The sequence below is a fragment of the Macrobrachium rosenbergii genome, chromosome 31 (genome assembly GCF_040412425.1).
Source record: "Macrobrachium rosenbergii isolate ZJJX-2024 chromosome 31, ASM4041242v1, whole genome shotgun sequence".
In the NCBI taxonomy this organism is placed as follows: Eukaryota; Metazoa; Arthropoda; class Malacostraca; order Decapoda; family Palaemonidae; genus Macrobrachium; species Macrobrachium rosenbergii.
The window spans coordinates 27,335,651-27,354,308 of NC_089771.1; the positions used below are offsets into that span (position 1 = coordinate 27,335,651).

The 18,658-nt window shown below is 33.8% G+C and overlaps 1 protein-coding gene across 1 annotated transcript in view; it reads right to left on the reverse strand.

Annotated features, from left to right (window-relative positions):
• Ziz (dedicator of cytokinesis protein Ziz) overlaps nucleotides 1-18,290 on the reverse strand; it is a 45,260-nt gene extending 26,970 nt beyond the window's left edge. Inside the window, 18 exon segments of the mRNA XM_067132523.1 lie at nucleotides 246-392; nucleotides 2,071-2,262; nucleotides 2,787-2,969; nucleotides 3,810-4,028; nucleotides 4,530-5,119; nucleotides 5,713-5,951; nucleotides 6,444-6,607; nucleotides 7,129-7,338; nucleotides 8,800-8,955; nucleotides 10,249-10,406; nucleotides 10,590-10,752; nucleotides 11,427-11,529; nucleotides 12,935-13,062; nucleotides 14,644-14,713; nucleotides 15,757-15,929; nucleotides 16,108-16,224; nucleotides 16,529-16,629; nucleotides 18,202-18,290. Of these exon segments, the coding sequence (XP_066988624.1) occupies nucleotides 246-392; nucleotides 2,071-2,262; nucleotides 2,787-2,969; nucleotides 3,810-4,028; nucleotides 4,530-5,119; nucleotides 5,713-5,951; nucleotides 6,444-6,607; nucleotides 7,129-7,338; nucleotides 8,800-8,955; nucleotides 10,249-10,406; nucleotides 10,590-10,752; nucleotides 11,427-11,529; nucleotides 12,935-13,062; nucleotides 14,644-14,713; nucleotides 15,757-15,929; nucleotides 16,108-16,224; nucleotides 16,529-16,627 (3,111 nt within the window). The 5' untranslated portion in view covers nucleotides 16,628-16,629; nucleotides 18,202-18,290.
• Between the last annotated feature and the right edge of the window lie 368 nt (nucleotides 18,291-18,658).

Sequence of the window (18,658 nt, forward strand, 5' to 3'; positions counted from 1 at the left end):
AAACTACTGAAAGAAACTGATTATCAAACTTTCCTCATCAGTATTAAACATGCAAAATTGTAATGGTGAACCAAAGAAGTGAGAATAAGGTACTCATCATAAAAACCTACCTAATTATGAAATGATAACAGATATTAAATTCAGTTGTGATCAACATTATATTAAAAATTCCTACAGTATATATTTCAAATTATAGAAGACTTAAAATAATTATAGAAGTCTTAAAATTACAAAAGACATCTCACCTTCAAGAAATGTGACAGGGCAATGTTTGCTGCTCGAGCCTCAACCGGATAGTCTTTGTGACGTTGAACTATGTGGCTTGATACCAGCTCAACAAGTGTTCTCACTTCTGTATGATATTCTTCGCTGAACCTTTCATTCCTCACCATCTACAGGAGAAATGAACCTTTGAATGAACACTACAAATTTGGCAAGCAAAATGCTTTTGATATCCGTAAAAGCTCAGGAAAGAAACCTCTTCCTTTTTGTATTTTCCATACCAGATACCAAGTACTTTATAATAAAGAATTTGACAAGCAAGGACATCATCTTCCAAAAGAAGATTATAATGTATACAAAACAAAACAGTGAGCACAAAAATAAAAGAAAACATTCATATAAAAATATGAAAACTATTTGTGCTATGTGAAAAAATGGTAATTTTTTGTTGTAAAAATTCTCCAATCAACTTTCTACATATAGCACAAAAAATTCATTATAATATTTATATATCAGTAGCTATGTTAAATACAGTGGCAGAGCAATGAAAGAATTTTAAAAAAGGAAATTCACTAAAAATTTTAAACATTTTACAAACAAATACTAAAATTACTAATAACTAAACTATAAGCAGATAACAAAAATAAAAAAATGGCAAAACTATAAAAGGTCAAACAGAAGCAAAGAAAAGAGGAAGAAATATAAATAAAATACTTATAGGAAAAACACAGATAGAAATGGGATCTGAATTGGTTCACAGGTGAATTATTAATCTTTACTATACATTAGTCTTCCAAAATTAACATACAAAAGACAAATACTGGTTGTGTTAAATTCTCAGTGCTAGAGTGCTGAAAGTATATATAGCATTTACTAAAAATACATAAAAGAGAAATATGTGTCAAAATACAAAAGAATAGATAGTAAAACTGAAAGCCATGAATTATACTTGAGACAATATAAGATCAGTGGAGAGTAAACTCATTTTATTTTGTCATGGTGCAAAATATCTTATACATCGTTAACAGGTCTTTTTAAACTAATGTTCATTTGGGAAAAGTAAAGATATGTTAGCTCTCAGCTATCTTCTACTAATCATTCTTACTAAAATGTTCTGATGTTTTTCATTTTTATAAATACAGTACTAAATAATTATTTGGTTTCAAAATGAGACTAAAAGAAGCATTCTGTCACGATAAAAAACTTACAGCAAGCAATAAAAAATCACTGCCAAGCTCAAGCGATAAACCATAATAGCATGTGTTTTGCCAAAAATTAGTTTTGGACTCCATCAAAACTAAAAGAGTTAAGCAAGGTAATCACATTACTCTGAGATCAATTATTTTAATTCATTTACTCTGAAACAAACATGTTCATAAAAATCTAAAAGAAATCTGAATTTTACTGGATAAGACAAAAGAATATTGCAGCCATCTGGGCAGAGCAATAAACAACATTCCACACAGCAAGACTTTATCATGACTACCTTTGCTTGCAATATAAATCTCTCTCTCCTCAATATCTGAAAAGAAGTTGCGGTCAATATGTCTTCTCAAGTTAAAATCTCCCTTAGGAGGGGTAGTACGCCATAATAGTCCAGACTCCACATCTGATTAAAATTATGCTAAAATCATAAGCTAAAGTATAAAAGATTCAATAACACTTCTAAAGCACTGTAAAGGAAAACCTTTAATAAACAAAAAAGTTCATAGTGACAAGGCTTTGTGAATTAGCCTTCCCAAAGTTCAGGGTCTGATCATTAGTATATACTTTAGTTATATATACATTTTCTTACACCAGCAACAAAGATTAGTATATTTCTTGCTCAGTATCAGAGCACCAACCCACCTTAATCCTTGCAGTTGTCAGCAAATGTAAAGCCATTGATCGAGCAATGAAGGCAAAGAAAAACTGACTGTGACGGAGAATTTTGCCTGTGATTAGCTGGTCCAAATTCGAAATGTCTAGGAGCTCAGATAATGATTTGCATAACTCTTCGTGAACAGTTCGACGGCCATGGCATGAAATGTTCATCACATACTAGAAAAAAAATATGATAGAGCATTTAGGCTTTATAATGCCTTCACAATTTCCTCATTTAAACCTCCGATCTCTTATTCATCAATGCAAACAATTTTTTTGAGATGAAATCTTGGTTTTATCAGAAAACTAACTTCTCTGATCAAGCAAATAAAACAAAGGAACTAAAGCGTATAAAGTTCTTACATTATTGACTGCCAAAAGACTGGGAGAACTAGTTGGATGCTGATCTAATAAGATTAAGACCTAATAATTAAACTTGGTTATATAAAAAAGAAGTTGGCATACGCTGAATAACTAGTGAATGATGTAACTGGGAAAAAATTACTACAAACAAGAAAATTTCAAGAAGAGATGGATAACAGTTGATTAGCAATACCAGCAAACAACAGTAATGGTATACAGATGCTGTTGATGGCTAATGCATTCTATTCTCAACCAGTACTGAAACTGCCTTTAAAAATACAATGAAATTAAATTCTCTTACTATACACGAACCCTTAAAACAAGGACGTAGCAGTTACCTTGACATAGGAGTTGAGTATATCATCTCTCCCTGCCTCGTAAACTTCATCTACTATATGAACCAGCACTCTGGTAGCATTTGTCACAGTTTCTGGTCCTCCGTGGAGTAGAACGCTGAAAAGTTGATTGAGTAATGTGGGCAGAAACGTGATGATGTTTTCCACTTTGAGAGCGAGTAGGGCCTGAAAAATTGAAGAATTATTTTTAATTATACACTCTCTTATCAAATAAAAAAATACCACAGACAACATAAACTACAACTTCAATGAATTCTTCAGTCATTTATAATGAAGAATAAAGGGAATATCTACATGCAATAATTACTTCTATTTACTAGATACAGAACCCACATTGTAGGAAAAAAAAAACTCAAATTGAGCAAATGGCATATCAACATGAGGTCCCAAGCCCAAACAAGCAGGAAAAATTAAATTTATTGGCGAGAGCAATACAAAACTTTTTAAAACTGAAATTACCCCAATACCCCACAGTCTTTGAATGGGTAAGGGATGTGAATAATACTTAGACAAAATAAAAATTACAATTCAATATACATGAAAGTGATATCAGTAAAAGATGAACAATATTAGAAAAGAGTTGGAAGGTGGATATAAAACCAAAAGAGTTGGAAGATGGAGAAGAAACCAAAAGGAAACGTGAAAATGTGTTGTGTACAAGAGGTAAGGTATAGAGGAGTGAGCCACACTTGCAGATGCTTCAAACAACTGACAAGCAAAAGGACTGTTAAGGTTATCAGGATGAAGAACTGCAATCGGAAATAATTAGTAAGAGCCAGAACAGAGTAGTATTTCTGGTTGCCTAAGCCTATATCCCAAGGACCAGAATAGTGAAAGAGTAGAAACCATCAAGACATGAAAAAATTATGTTGATCTATAAATACAAACACTGTAAGGGACGTTATGCATCACAGGTGAAAACAGAACATTTGAGATCTGGTAAAATACCATGTAATAATATTATAGAAATACAAATACAGTATATATATAATTTTAAAAGCATACCTTAAGATTTTTCTGGGTTTCCACATCCAAGGGTTGCACTGCTCTTGGTGAAGAAGCCACAGATGCTCCACCTGAATTCATCATTGGCAAGAGCGATGCGCTCGATTGGAAAAAATTGTGAAGATGTTGATCACTACTCAAGACCGTGGACACTAAACGCATTGAAACATGAAAAATATTCTTTTGGTTGTCAATCCAGCGGACTTCTGGCCCTGCATACTGCAAACAGAATAAGCATGACTGACTAAATGATTTATATTTGCTAAAAATGACTTCACCGTAAACATACTACCCTTGTTAAATAAACATACAAATTAATTAATTTTTAGGGACAAAAAATGAGTTTCACTTTGATACAGGGTTGTTATTTATTTCCTCTTAAAAGTTTCATTGTAACACAAAGACCAACTGTTTTGTTAGAGCCTCTTATAACGTTTGGCAGTAAACTGAAGAAAAATTAACAACACTGGGGCATAATTTGCCAGGAATTTACAAAGCAAAATTGGAACAATCTATTTCTAAAAGTTCCACTGAAAACTAGTAAAGAATCACTGCAGTTCCAAAATACTGTATATGGTATTCACACAGCAAGGATATCAACTTCAGAAAACAGAAATGAAAAATATCAAACTGACTAATAAATAAACAACTCTAGTGGATGTCATTATTTGCTTTATTGTTGAATTAATGTTCCTACTAAAACAAACTAATAATACTTACTCCTTTGCCAAGCCCAAGAGGTTCAATAGAGAGATACCTTGAGGGCAAATTAGCTGCCACAGGCAACAAAACTTCTTCTGTCACTACTCTGCCCTTCAGAGTCAGAGGTACCCACGAATACCCAACAACAGTCTCAACAGGAACGTCTTTCTTCCCTGCCTTTGCTGCTTCAATTGCAATGTGCGAGAAAGTGAATAAGAGATGATGTGAACTGGTCAGATTATGTGGTAGTAGAATCTTAACTTCATCACCCCACTCCGGAAATGTATTATGATGCAAGACACCTGTGTTCATGTGAGTTGTCAGAGCTCCTTGTCCAGGCCTGCCATACACGACCTTAAGAGATGGCGCCCCATCTATATCAGAATCCTTCAGTTCAATGGTACACACCAAATTTCTGGCACGGCTAAAGCTTTTTTGATTATCATAGTTGAGGTAATGAGGATAAATGTATAGATGGTTACGATAACTGATGTAAGGCTGAATGTCATCTATATGGCAAGCAGAGAAATCTTGAACTTCAACTGTGGGTTCATGCGTCGGAGGGTTTGGGAATGGTTTCACTGGTTCAAGTGCTGGAGTGATTGAGTCTGAAAAAAGGACAGATACCCTCTCATGAATTTGTCAGCACAGATTACAGACAAACATAACACATTCAAGAGTAAGCACATCTATACTACATGAAAGGGATGGGGCTTGAAAGAACAAGATAAATGACAAATATTTATCAAAACACAGATAATACATGTTCCATGATATGTATTTCTTAAAAATTTAAAGTATCATCATTCTGGTACTGAACTTTTCCAACAGGAAAGTGGTGGTCTTATCAAAACAAAAAATCCTCCAGTCTTACTGGAAATACTCAATAAGAAACTTAAAACACTACAGTATTTAGTTTTATTTATAATAGTCATGTTTTAATCCAATTATCTTTTTGTGTACTTACAATCACAATACAGACACACACATACATATTAAGGAGATTCCTATTTTCAGACAAATTTTTGTACTGTTTAAACCAACATTCAGGAAACATTTGGCTACTACAGTATTGCTAGGAACCAAATGAGAAATTTTTCCAACAAAGATCAAACAACTATGCTTAATAATGACTAAAAATCATCTTATAACAACAAATAATCATAGAAAAACACAGTAGTTTGTTTTAAAAGAGACTTACTGGGTAAAGTAATTTCCATTGGTAATATCTTCACAATGACATTCCCAGGTATCACTGTCAACTTGTTCATCTTTTCAGGTTTCCGGAAGTCTGCCAATAACTTTACCATTTCAGATTCACTCAGTTTCTTTTCTTCACTCCGATATATTGGAGAAAAGTGAGAATCTGTGTCAAGATTACCTGAATTCTTGAACAGAGGTCTTGCACACCAACCAAAGGGCATACGAAATTCACCAAGCCTGTCAGGAAGAGGAAAATGTATCAGTACTTTTTGTATGTTATCTTTAGTATCTTCTCACAAAGCTGTCTAACTTCTCAAACTTTACTTTGCGTTCAATTTTCATTTCTCACTTAAAAACAAATCCTGCAAGTGAGCCCTATACAAATATAGCAGTGACTCTGTGGTCTCATGAAACTACATAATACTGTAATAATAAGAATAAGAATAATAATAATAATAATAATAATAATAATGTTGTGGATCATAACACTGAATGACTGATTAGGTGTGCATTAATTAGCATAGCCTTTATTGCATAATGTTAAATTAAAGTGCCTGATAGGATAACCAAATAACCACAGCTTAGAGAGAGATCTCAAGAAATTCATGTAAAATATATTCTAAAATATATTCTAACAAAAGTAAGAATATACCTTGCTACTACATTATTCCTTAATAACCTGAGTTCAAACTTTACACAATTACAAATTTGAGAATAATTACAGCATACCTATAGCAACAAGTTTTGATGGTCCTCTGAAGTTTCTGAATGGTTTTGGCATCTGTGTTTTTCAAGTAGGGTTCAATTATTTGGCCAATTGAACCTTGGAGGACCTTTTCTATGTGAATGACGAGGAAGATATCATTATGAGGTTTTGTGACACTCATCACAGCCTGAAATATAGTTTCTTTTAGTACACACAAACACTTAAGATTCTAAAATTGTTCAACTCACAGTACAATCAGGCATTAATGGAACCAACTTGGTGCAGAATCCTAAAACATCTATGGATCTACACGAGTTGCAAGCAACTTACTAGACAGTTAGTTAGCTACTGGAAATTTTGGGGTCAAAATGCAAGCACAGAGCTGCAAATTGGCCATCCCTTTTCTTTTGTTTGCTAAAGGGTGATGTGTCTGGGATTTCAGTAACTACAAAATTACGGGTAAATTATACGAAATTGGTTTGTAGTGAAACACTTAATGACTGACAGCAAAGAAAAAAGTGAAATGTCCTAAATCTGATTTGTATTTTTGTACTTTTGCTTTATAAAATAATTAAATGCAATAATACTTATTTCTATCAAGTTCTTTTGCTGCATTTAACTATTCATAACATAATAAAATGATTTGCGCTACAACACAAAATTTCAGTAGTTATATGTAACAAAATCAAATTCCAGCGTAAAACTGACCTGCTTTGGATGAGCAATCCATTCTTCTGGTACACCTGCTAAGGTTAATGGTAAGGAAGCTCCGAAAACATCTTTGGGGTCATCGACTTTCTTCTTTTTAGACAATAGGCTCCTTGCCACAGGGTTGTTCAAATCAAAGTGGAAGTCCTCTGATATTTTGCAACCTTTTCCAACATCATATAGGGAAGCACAAGTCAAGTAAGGTTCAAGCTGTTAAAAAATTGGAGAACATGATTATACATACCTATTTGTAGCCAAGTAAAACAGTTTATATTTTTCTACTGACTAAAGAACACAGTTGAATATCTTATTAGGTAACTAGTATACAAAGTCACAAAAAAAGAGTTAATGCATATGTCAACCCACATAAACTTTAAAGGTTGGTTCTAATTGTAGATGAGTTTAAGCAAGATGGAAGAACATATAATGCTTCTAGAAGAAAAGAAATGAAAGACTGCATAAGTCATGGGAGCTTTTTGTGTGTTCTACGGGCAATAATAAAATTCTTCACACTGATCTCATCTGCCCTTGCTAAAACTAAGGAAGTGAGGAATTCCAATGTTTCCAGTCACAAAGTAAATGAAGGTGACATAACATTTGGATGGTGATATCATACAACCATATTTATTAAGTTTCATGCAATATGTATCTGATACGAGCACAAAAAATCAAGAAAATAATATGGTACACTGATGCCAGCTCCTAAGACCAGGGAAAAATAAGACAAATGAGTATAAGGTAACATTAGTAAAGTACCTTAAAAAAATTCATACATTATAGGAACTTACAACAAACTTACATGGTCTAGTGCAAATGGTAATGGGAAGCATGAGGCCTAAAAGACATGAAAGTAAGCAAAAATATACAGTATGTTTGCTTTCTTTAGCCATTATGATTTTGTTTTTTGACATGGCATCACTGAATAAGCCTACATCGACATACTCTGACAACAGATTTGGGTAAAATTATTGTAGATTAATGGGGATATATACCATTGCTTTCTGCTTATTTATGTACTATGAAACTAGCAACTGGTCTCTAGATTACTAATGACTATTTATATCTTAGTAATACAGCAAAGCTAAACTGGGCACAAAACATAACTCAAAAATGTTAGATTAGCAACAAATGATCTCCAGCTAACGTATTCCTTCTATTTAAACCTTAACATGCAAATCATAAGAAGAAAATAATGCAAAACTAAAGCAAATATTTATGGTAAAACCACTGAAAGGTTTACTCTAATCCAGATTGTTAAATAGCACATCAGAGACGCCTAGACTTTATTATGAAACAGCTGTTCAACGGAGTGAGGTGGTACTGAGAGCTACTCGAGGAGACTGACCTCGTACACAGAGCTACCATATTTGGCTCCACTTTCAATATTAAGCTTTCTGATAACCAACACAGTTGTTCTTGCACAAATATTTTAAACAAATCCTTCTGCCCTGTCCCTTGATAATAATAATAATAATAATAATAATAATAATAATAATAATAATAATAATAAAAATAATAATAATAATAATAATAATTTTGCTCACATTATGCTGTACAATTAACAAATCAAAAACCTTGATAAAATCACGACCTAAGATGCATAAATGCAACAAGGAGTTAAAATTACTTTCTAAAAATAGTGTGATATTATAAATAACGATGCTCAGTTACCTGTGATAATGGGCCATCGCCAGAATCCAACGGAGCCTGTAGCCTGAACTTTAAGCTCTCAAAAATCACCCTGAAACGTGTTCCGAACTTCTCTTCGTATGGCCAGATCAAACTCTCATCAGCTAGCTCTACACTTCCATTTTCACTTTCACTCCTCTGAAAAAGACATTTGTTATGCAAAAAATAATTAATTTAGTACATGACACAAGTTACAATTTTCATTTGCAAATGTACTTCTCGTTAAGGCAACCATCGAGGATATCTATAGAGCAAAACACAAAATTTTTAACTACAGTGTATGTAGTTTTAAAAAGCCTGTTCTTGCGACATCCTTCAATCTTGAAAAACAGTTTCATGCCACACTTGGCTCCTCTTCAGGTGAATGCAAAAACAAGAATGCAGATACAAAAAGACAATAAGAGTACAAAAAATAGAAATAAATATAAAATAAGTATCAATGACACAAGAGATCATTTATGTTGCACCAAACTGATCATTTGATCTTTTAACAACATTACAAAGGCTAGATGCTTTCAAAACATAAGAAGTGACAAGACTGTTAAGTTTGTACCAACCATCATCCAAATTCATATTAGGGGTTACTTTAAAACGAGCAGATTCAACAACTTTTGTTTCTTCTGAGACTTTCCTTTATTCAAAATTCATTTCATTTTAGCACAAAGTAGTATTATAATTTTCAGACACTTGAATGAATAGAGAATTGTTTGTATCACAATCTTCAAATGATCTCTTATGTTCAGTTTGGCACTGGCATACAAAATGACCTGATTTCCCTATATAAACATTAGAACAATCTTTACAAGGCATACAATAAACCCCTAAAGTACAGTCAACTTTTTTAACAAAAAACTTTCATATTGGACTCAAATAATTACACACACCCTTGACTACTAACCATCCCAATTATTTCAATTTGTTTATTATCCTTTACATATGGGATTATTATTGTTTATCAAATTAAAGATTGATTACCTTAAATTAACAAATCTGTAAAATAGCAAAGTCTGAAGATAAAAATCAAGGCTGAGGAGTAATTATCCGAAAATAGGGAAAATCATTTTTACTGAAAAGCGCGATTCCTCGTTAAATACCATAACATTATCATCCTGGAAATTGGCAGAGAATAGACAAGCAACCTGTTGATAAAATAACACTACAGATTTAGTGATTCTAAAAACTCCAAGGAACTGCAAGATACAGTGACCAACAATGTTGTAAAGACTTTTGTAATTTTAAGGTAGCTGCAAGATGTAATAAATAACACAGTGAAGAATGACCTACTCCCAGACTACAACAAACTATTAAGATTAAATAGCATTCCATAAATGGCTAGTAAGAAAATACAAGAACAACACTACAAAAGGGCATATTGCTGTCTTAAAAAAAAAAAAAACAATATGAATACACTTCAAATTCATTTTAACATACAGGTAGTGAAGGATAACAGGTAAAAAGCTGATGGCGATCCTCTCGTCTTGCTTGAGCAATAGAAAAGTCAGTTTCGTGTGCGTATTTTATCAACTGAGGATTTAAACTGTGTTCAAGGCCCCGAAGAGTTCCGTAATTACTAGATGGTGGAGTAGTTCCTGCAAGACAAGTAATAAAATCAACACAAAAAAGCAACTAAGAAATTACTCATTAAGAGACAAGGATGTAAATTCCATGAAGTATTTACATAAAACCCTAGTTATTTACAACAAAATTAATTACCATACATAATATTTCGATAAAATTTATGGGAGTACTTTCATCAAAAACTGCTAACATACCTCGATCTCCTCTTCCCTCTTCATGTGGTTTATCGGCATGCAGGACCCGTGTAAGCTTATCAATCCAGTCTTCCAAATCTCCTTCACTCTCAGCAGATAGCATGACAGACTTGCCACCATCAGACATTTGTAATTCAAAGCAGCATTTGCCTCTGCGAGGATTCTACAATAGAATTAAGTCAAAATGTTTCATGTTTGGAAGAACAAAAGAAACATACTAAAATTCTGATCAATTGCACCCTGGAAGCTGGATCTAAGCAATCACAACTCCAGTACAACAATACTTTAACTCTTGGCACATAATACACAAACCTTAAGTCACCATAAGTATTATGTTTGAGAACAATGAATTTGGCTATATCAATAAACTGGTTTGGAATTTATATACCTAAAATGTCCCTAAATGATGAGATGATATCTCATTTTTTACATTATTAGTGGACGTCTTAAGATATTACAGTATAACTTTTCAAATAAGTCTTACCCTTGACTCTAAAATAATTTTCAGGGCAATGTATGTAACTAAAAGCTGGTTCAGTCAACAAAAAGCCAATCTTTCAAAGTATCCAAAGGTAATTACTAACTGGAAAATATTTCACAAAGTAACTAAAGCTGTAAAAAATGCAATTAAAATAGTCTTCACAAGGATCTGATATTATACCAAAATAACAAAAGATGCAAATTCCAAACAGCACTTTCAATTAAGAAATCATAAGATGATAATAAATACCATAACAATCAGAAATATATTATAAATACCCATTGTAAAAGAAAAAAGGTAACACACGGTATAAGACATTTAAATTACTTTAATACCATGCAATAGGAATTACTTGCCTTAGTAATTTGAGTACAAAAATCCATGACAATGGTTCCTTTGGGGTCATGTTTCCGCTCATCTTTATGGAACTCTAATAAGTAAGTACCATCTACTTCTTGCCTTTGAAAAGAAAAAGAATTCACTCTTTTATGTGAAGCTTTAAAAAATCAATCCCTACTTTTACTTATGTAGTGATAATATACTGAATTACATAAACTAGCTTCTAAGTCATCTGAACTATCTTAAAGGATGACTTGACGAGAAGTGTGAATGCCCCACTAAGAATAAACAGGACTAAAATTTCTACATTACAATTTGAAGTGAAAATTAAAATTTCATGAAAACAAGAATCCATTTACAACAAGCACCAAATTCATTCTCTAAGAACCTGGCAATTCTATTCCCCATTCTTTAAACTGAGTCCTTCCAACCAAGAGAGGATCCTAACATTATGATAATGTCATGATTTAGCCACACATTCTCAATCCCTTCACAAAGAAATTGAATCATTGGCTCATTGAGGACATTTTGTGATTTTGCAGTTATGTACGTTTCGGTCATAAAAGTAACCAATTATTAATTATGATACTAAGCGAAGCATATAACACAATGAAAGCAGCAGCTTTCAAAAATAGAAGAGATAGGAAGAAAATATGATGTCATTTTGGGCTGCAGATATTCGAACTTTGTTAGCAATGCATGACAATACTACCACTTGCTGATACCATTTATACACCACCCATAGCATTACAATTTCAACAACCACAATCCTGATGCAAGTGTCTGATCAGCCAGATTTGTTCTATGTACTGTATACCTTTTCCTTCATCCTGATCCTTCATTCTCCTCATCTTCATAATCTTTGTTTTTAAAGTGTTTTCACATAAAACTACCTTTTCATATACATCTTTAGATTTGAAACAGTGTCCGAGATACATTAATCTTTTACAGCTGTAAAGAGTAAAAAAAAATCAGAATGGCACTCATACAAGCTATTGTGTTAAAGGTACTACTCCAGATCTGCAAAAAAATCAATTAAATATCTTTCATGTACATGACGAAGCTCAAAAGACATTTTTTCCAATTTTGGGGTTTTTTCAAAGTACAGTAAACACATAAATTATACACGATGGAACATCAGATTTTAGTATGCTGGGAAGAGAATATGCCCATATGATATAACATATACAGACATTTCAGGAATATCTACATTCACTAAAACACACTGCTGTATCAAATTTAATATCCCTACAGCACTAGCCTCTATTAGGGAAACCAAATTACCTGTGGAACTACACAGTCTACAATGATCAAATATAGCAATTAAGATTATTAGTACACTCAACATTACTGGGAAGAGTTCAGCCAATGGCCTTTTATTAAGTGACAACAGAGTCAACTGCCACTTTCATATATCAAATCATTTTCAGAGAGAGAGAGAGAGAGAGAGAGAGAGAGAGAGAGAGAGAGAGAGAGAGAGAGAGAGAGAGAGAGAGAGAGAGAGAGAGAGAGAGAATATCCTTACCTTAGGCATGCAAATCTTCTTTTGAAGGTCTTGGATGAGAAGTTTCCAAATATCTTTTCATTTCCACTCTCTGGCCCTTTTAGTAAGTATCCTTTTTTTAATATGTTTTCCCCATTAGTTAACAAAGCCTGTTGAGAAAAAATTATAAGTTTTAGTTCAGCAAATGAATAACATGCAAGCAATCACCTGAATTGTTAATTAATGCAACATTTTAAGAAAATGTCTGTTGAACAATATTGTATTTGCTTACACAATAACTAAATATTAGAAGACTGGAAACATCTTTCTGCCTAAATTCTATCAAGTCTAGATCTTCCTCTTTCCCTTGCTAGAGGTCTTCATCCTGCTGCTTCTATATCTGCTGTTTTTGAGATACCTGTTCGTCAACATTTGAGATCTCTATATTTTCCAGCTGTTCAACACCAAAACTTTCCAAAATCTTCCTTATATGTTTGTCAATGTTTCTGCTGTATATAATACAAGCCTTATGCATGCACCATGTCTTTCCTCTCTCTACTAATGGGATACTTCTCTTCACCAGCAATCTAGCTATCTCCTCTCTGAATGGTATCTTCCCATACATACATAAAACTGTTTTTACAATTTAAACAAATTTTCTTGTAAAAACACCACTTGTAATTTATATACCTTGTCATGGTCTACAAGTCCCCAGGCTCAAAAACCTTTAGGCAAATAGGTCGAAGTCCTAAGTGTAGCATGCCAGCTACCTAATTTTTGAGGAACACTGGGTGTGAGCCTGCACAACTCATTAGGCCGGGAAGAGGGCACGCATATGATTACTGGGGTTCTTATGAATTGCCATTTAGGAGAGATGTCAAGGTGCTGAGTATCCCAGTGTTTGTATATTTTTTAAGGCCTAGCTAAAGAACTTCTACCCAAGTAGTAAAGAGCTCTTTGTGGGGAAATGCTATAATCACTCCCTCCTCATCCTTTACCAGGGGACTTCACCACAGATCCTCCTCTTTCCTGGACTGAAAGGAGATGGCTGCCTCTTTGCTGGAGTTGTCCTACTAGGGGGTAAAGAACAAGATCCTCTTGAATGCATTCCCGGCATTCTTTATTGTTTCTGGCATGGCAGAGGAGACTCGTTGCCAATGAGTACATCTACTCAGCGTTGCTTCATTCATCAGAGTGCTGGCATTCCTACAATGTTACATTTGCCACTTTGATTGCAATCAAGGTCAGCTTCTCAGCAAGCTCACTTTTCATGGCTTTCAGAAAAATTAATGGTTCCAGGGGATGAAAGGCCTTTATCACCAGGGAGACAAGAGGCTGAAGAATTCAATGGGCGATAAAATACAAAATAAGTACACATTACATATGCAGCCTGGCAAGAATACCATCATCTTACCTGGCCAGCTTCATCTGACATCTTTAGAAAGAGCTAAATGGCTACTACATGACAGCAGGCTCACAAAAATAATTTAGTTAACAGATACATAGCCAAAGACCGAAACCACACAAATGTACTAGAATTTATCCTTCTACCTATCAGTCTAATGACTGGGGAGCATATGAACATACATACATGATTTATGGGGTTTCTGTTCATGAAACAAATGAATTATTCAATTTCCTCCCCCATAAACTTAAATCACCTAGAGACAAAGCAATTCATAATTTGTTTATACAATATAAAAATAATTCATCTAACATATCTTACAGAAAATTATCAATTCAATACATACCAAATCTCCCTGTTCAATATCTGTATCTACTTCATAAACTTGTTCCTTAAGGTCATCAACACGTGGAAGCCTGGAAACAGAAATAAGAGTGAATGCCTATTTCATGTATTATTCATAACCATCTGCAGCTATTATTACTCTTAACAAGCCAACAAACCAATAAACACTCAAAAGGGATGCAGTCTAAAAGAGAAAAGATATTTTTAACAAATTAATTAACTGACAAATTAGCATGAGGAATAATATCATAAAGAAACACTCACTTACAATAAATTTTGTTTATGGCAAAAGCATTTATTATGATTTATTAATTTATCTAGATTTAGTTTCGGTCTTAAAAAAAGCCACAAATTAGTTATGTGAACTTCCATATACTGTAGATGCATCACTAATGTACAAACTGTGTAGCAATGAGGGTAGTGTTTGACTTGAGAACTTATGTTCATAACCAGGGAAGTGGTAACTTGAAAAAAAAAGCAAATTACAATTAGACTGCCATGAAATTTTAATTTGGGAATGTAAAGAAAATACTCTACATAAGTTCACCATCATCATTAATATTTTTGCACAATCTCCATGAAGCATTACAAGTAAAACTTTAAAAATCCATACTAAACAGGGGGGCAGGGGGAGCTGGCTTGTCAGCTGAAAGATGTAGTTCTTAACAAAGTATTATAGTAGGCTAGGCTATGGCCTTCTAATCTGGGATATACCATAATCATAAAATATATTATTTTACCCTGGTTACTGTATATCCAAATATCTTTTATCAATAAGGATAAATTTAATGTACAAGTACAATAGAGAGAGAGAGAGAGAGAGAGAGAGAGAGAGAGAGAGAGAGAGAGAGAGAGAGAGAGAGAGAGAGAGAGAGCGAGTTTAACAAAGTCACAAAAACTAACTGAAAATAAGATAACAAATATATCCTAAAATGTTTGTTAATTTAAAATTTTATTTCTTACATTAGTTTTTCTGTATCTCAAACTTTTTTTTATCATATTTTTCCTACATTTAAAAAAAACAGCAAAATGCTAGGACATTTGTGAAACCTGGATCTCTGAAGTTTTACTACATACAAACTTCATTAAAGTGTTTAAATATATCTTCACAAACCTTGGAAGATGAATATAAGATCCTGAGTAGGGCAAATATTTATGGGTAATCGTTGTGAGGTCTTGAGAGTAAGTTCTCAAACACTGTTGAACGAGAGGATCAGTGATATCTTCCTTAAGATGTACAGCCGCTAAAGACTGCAATGTTCTAGTGACTCTAGGTGCGACAGAATGCTGAAAAAATTGATAAACAATAGTTAATACTGTAGAGCAAACATAAAAATTAAATATGTAATCAAATTATAGAAAACAGCACACAATGCCAAACCCTAATAGTTTACATCTCACACCAAACCAAGTTAAAATTTCCAAATGGATAAGTATTTCTCTAAAAGTCTAAATATATACTAACCGATATGTCATCTGGAGGGTACATCAGAAGTTCCCGTAGAGGGTCGTTGTTTAACATTACCTTGTTCTTGGAAACAAACTCTTCAAAGTCTATAGGGTCTGCAAGCCTAGGTTTTACCTGCAAACATAAAATGTCAGCATTTGAATTGGAGTTACCAGTGATAAAATGTAGCAAATGTTTAAGATAATTAGCATTTTTCCTAACTATACAAACCAGTCTTTTATAGAAGAGTAAAAAAACCTAGCACCTTCTTCCTCAGCATCTGGAACTATGCAGGGATGGTTGAGCTAGAAATTTGATAAGAGACTCTGGTTTGTATTTCTACAAATATAATACAAATAATACTAATTTTCAACTGGAAATTATATTTTATTTATCAAAGAAACATTGCTTCTGCAAATAAAATCTGGGAGTTTCTCACCTGAGTAGCTGTTGCTTTAACTGCCTGGGATACATTTTCTCGCACCTGGGCAGCCATGCCTGGCTTTCCCAGGGCACGTGTGAATTTCCGCTCTGCCATGGCTGCAAATGGAAACAGATGGTTAAAAAATCACTAACAAGAAAACAGCAATATAATTCAAGTAAGTGGTGCAGTATATTTTCATGGATCAAACATCCTGATGTACATTATTCACTAACCAAAAAGTAACAACAATATTACTTAAAAGCCTAGTGCCCTAATACACAAAGTACATTATAGTACTATCATACCTGATATTAAACTTTATGATTTAAAAATATGTAAATTTTGGTGGGACAAAAGCATAACCTAAGAAATTCATTACGCATATCTGCATAAAAACATACATCTTATAATCTTTAAGTTGAAAACATACAATGTCCATTTTTCTTTGTCATAATCCCTATTTTGCTATACTGTTAACCAATTTTATCCCTCATTACATGAAGCTCCCATCTTTCCCAAGTACTTGTTGAGCTTCTTTAACTGGTGTCCTTGATTAGGTTGGAAGTGTTTAGGTTAGATCACAACCTTATAATTCATTTGCATTTACAGTACCCTAGGTAAGGTTAGGTTCACCCTCCAGCATGGTAAGGACCCGCAACTCACGTTACATGCAATTGGATTAGGTCGCAACCTTGTTATTTAGTATTTTAATTTACAGTGTCATATGTTAGTTTAAGTGGAGAGAGTCCAGGGGGAATGAAGCTCCCAGCCAGTACAGGACCCACAGCCCTAGATTAGGTTAGCATTCATCCCTGCACTTCACTCGTGTGTTTTCATGCAAGCACCTAAAAGCCCAGTTTCCCAATGTGGTCCCAATGAATATAAGATCGGGTCAAGTTTCTCTAAAACTACTAACTTGTTACTGCAAAAAATGTTACAAACATTTATGGAACACCATGTTTAGTACCAGCCCCCTGGGGATGAAAGTAAAAATATAAACAAAAATATTAACAAAAAATGCTAAGTTTCTCACTATCTCTGTCAATTTCTCACATTATCTCATTCGCATTGCATTATATACACCTTTTTCTATTCTTCAATCAAAAGATAACAAAAATAAACAACAGGTTATCTTTCTGTGGCCGTCTCCTATACATCTACCCTACTAACTGATCACCACAACAAATGTCAGAAACAGTACAAAAACACACTTAAAACACTGTAAAATCATATCTTCAACTCTGGAATACGATTACAGGATTTACAAGTAAAAATCTACCACAAACAAATAACAATACCACCGGCTTATTCTAGGTTTTGACAGCTCTTAAGTAAAACTTACCAGGCGGATTAAGTTGGGCAATCCTATCCTAAGGCAAGGTAGGCTACAGCTGTTAAGATGACATAAAAACGTTTAAATATAAGAGCAACGTAAGTTTCTAACGAAGAGAAATACCATTTTCCCTCAGAGCAAAGATTCCAAAAGTTTAAAGCCCGGTTAATCAATCACGCAAGGAATGCTTATCCCAAGTACTGGTGTACCTGGTGTAACTTTATGGGCGGGGCTATTGCCTTCACAAATACTACGCTGCCGACGCACCTGTCATTACATAGTTCATTTTAATCGTCTTCTGCGTTATTATTACTCTAGTACTGTTGATATTTGAATAACTATCTGGTTTTCTTACCTGGATCTGGTAAAGCAATTACATCTCGCTAACGCACTAACTATCCATCTTTGTTTACATTCTCACTCTATGGGGTGCGTTCAGTCGAGTCAAGTGAGCTAAATGTTTAATCACTGTTTACGAAAGACGTTTGCAATGCCAGTTCTCCTTATTATTTTTAATTTCTGTTATTTTATGTAATTTACTTAAAAATTTAGTCTTGACCATCACCAGCGTAAAGTAGGAGGGGTATTCAACTTGCCTTATCGAGGTTGCTATAATAAATGTTGCATTTTCAGGTGTAAGATGCAGTTGCACAGTTCACTGAATAAACTGAATTCAATACTGTTTTCCTACTTAAGGAAGACTAATGCTAGCGCATGCACGGCATATCTCTCCTGAATTGCGAAGACAATAGTGTTGCAACCGCAGAATATTTACCAATGAGCGTTTTTATCCTCCCACGGGCCCCTTCTAA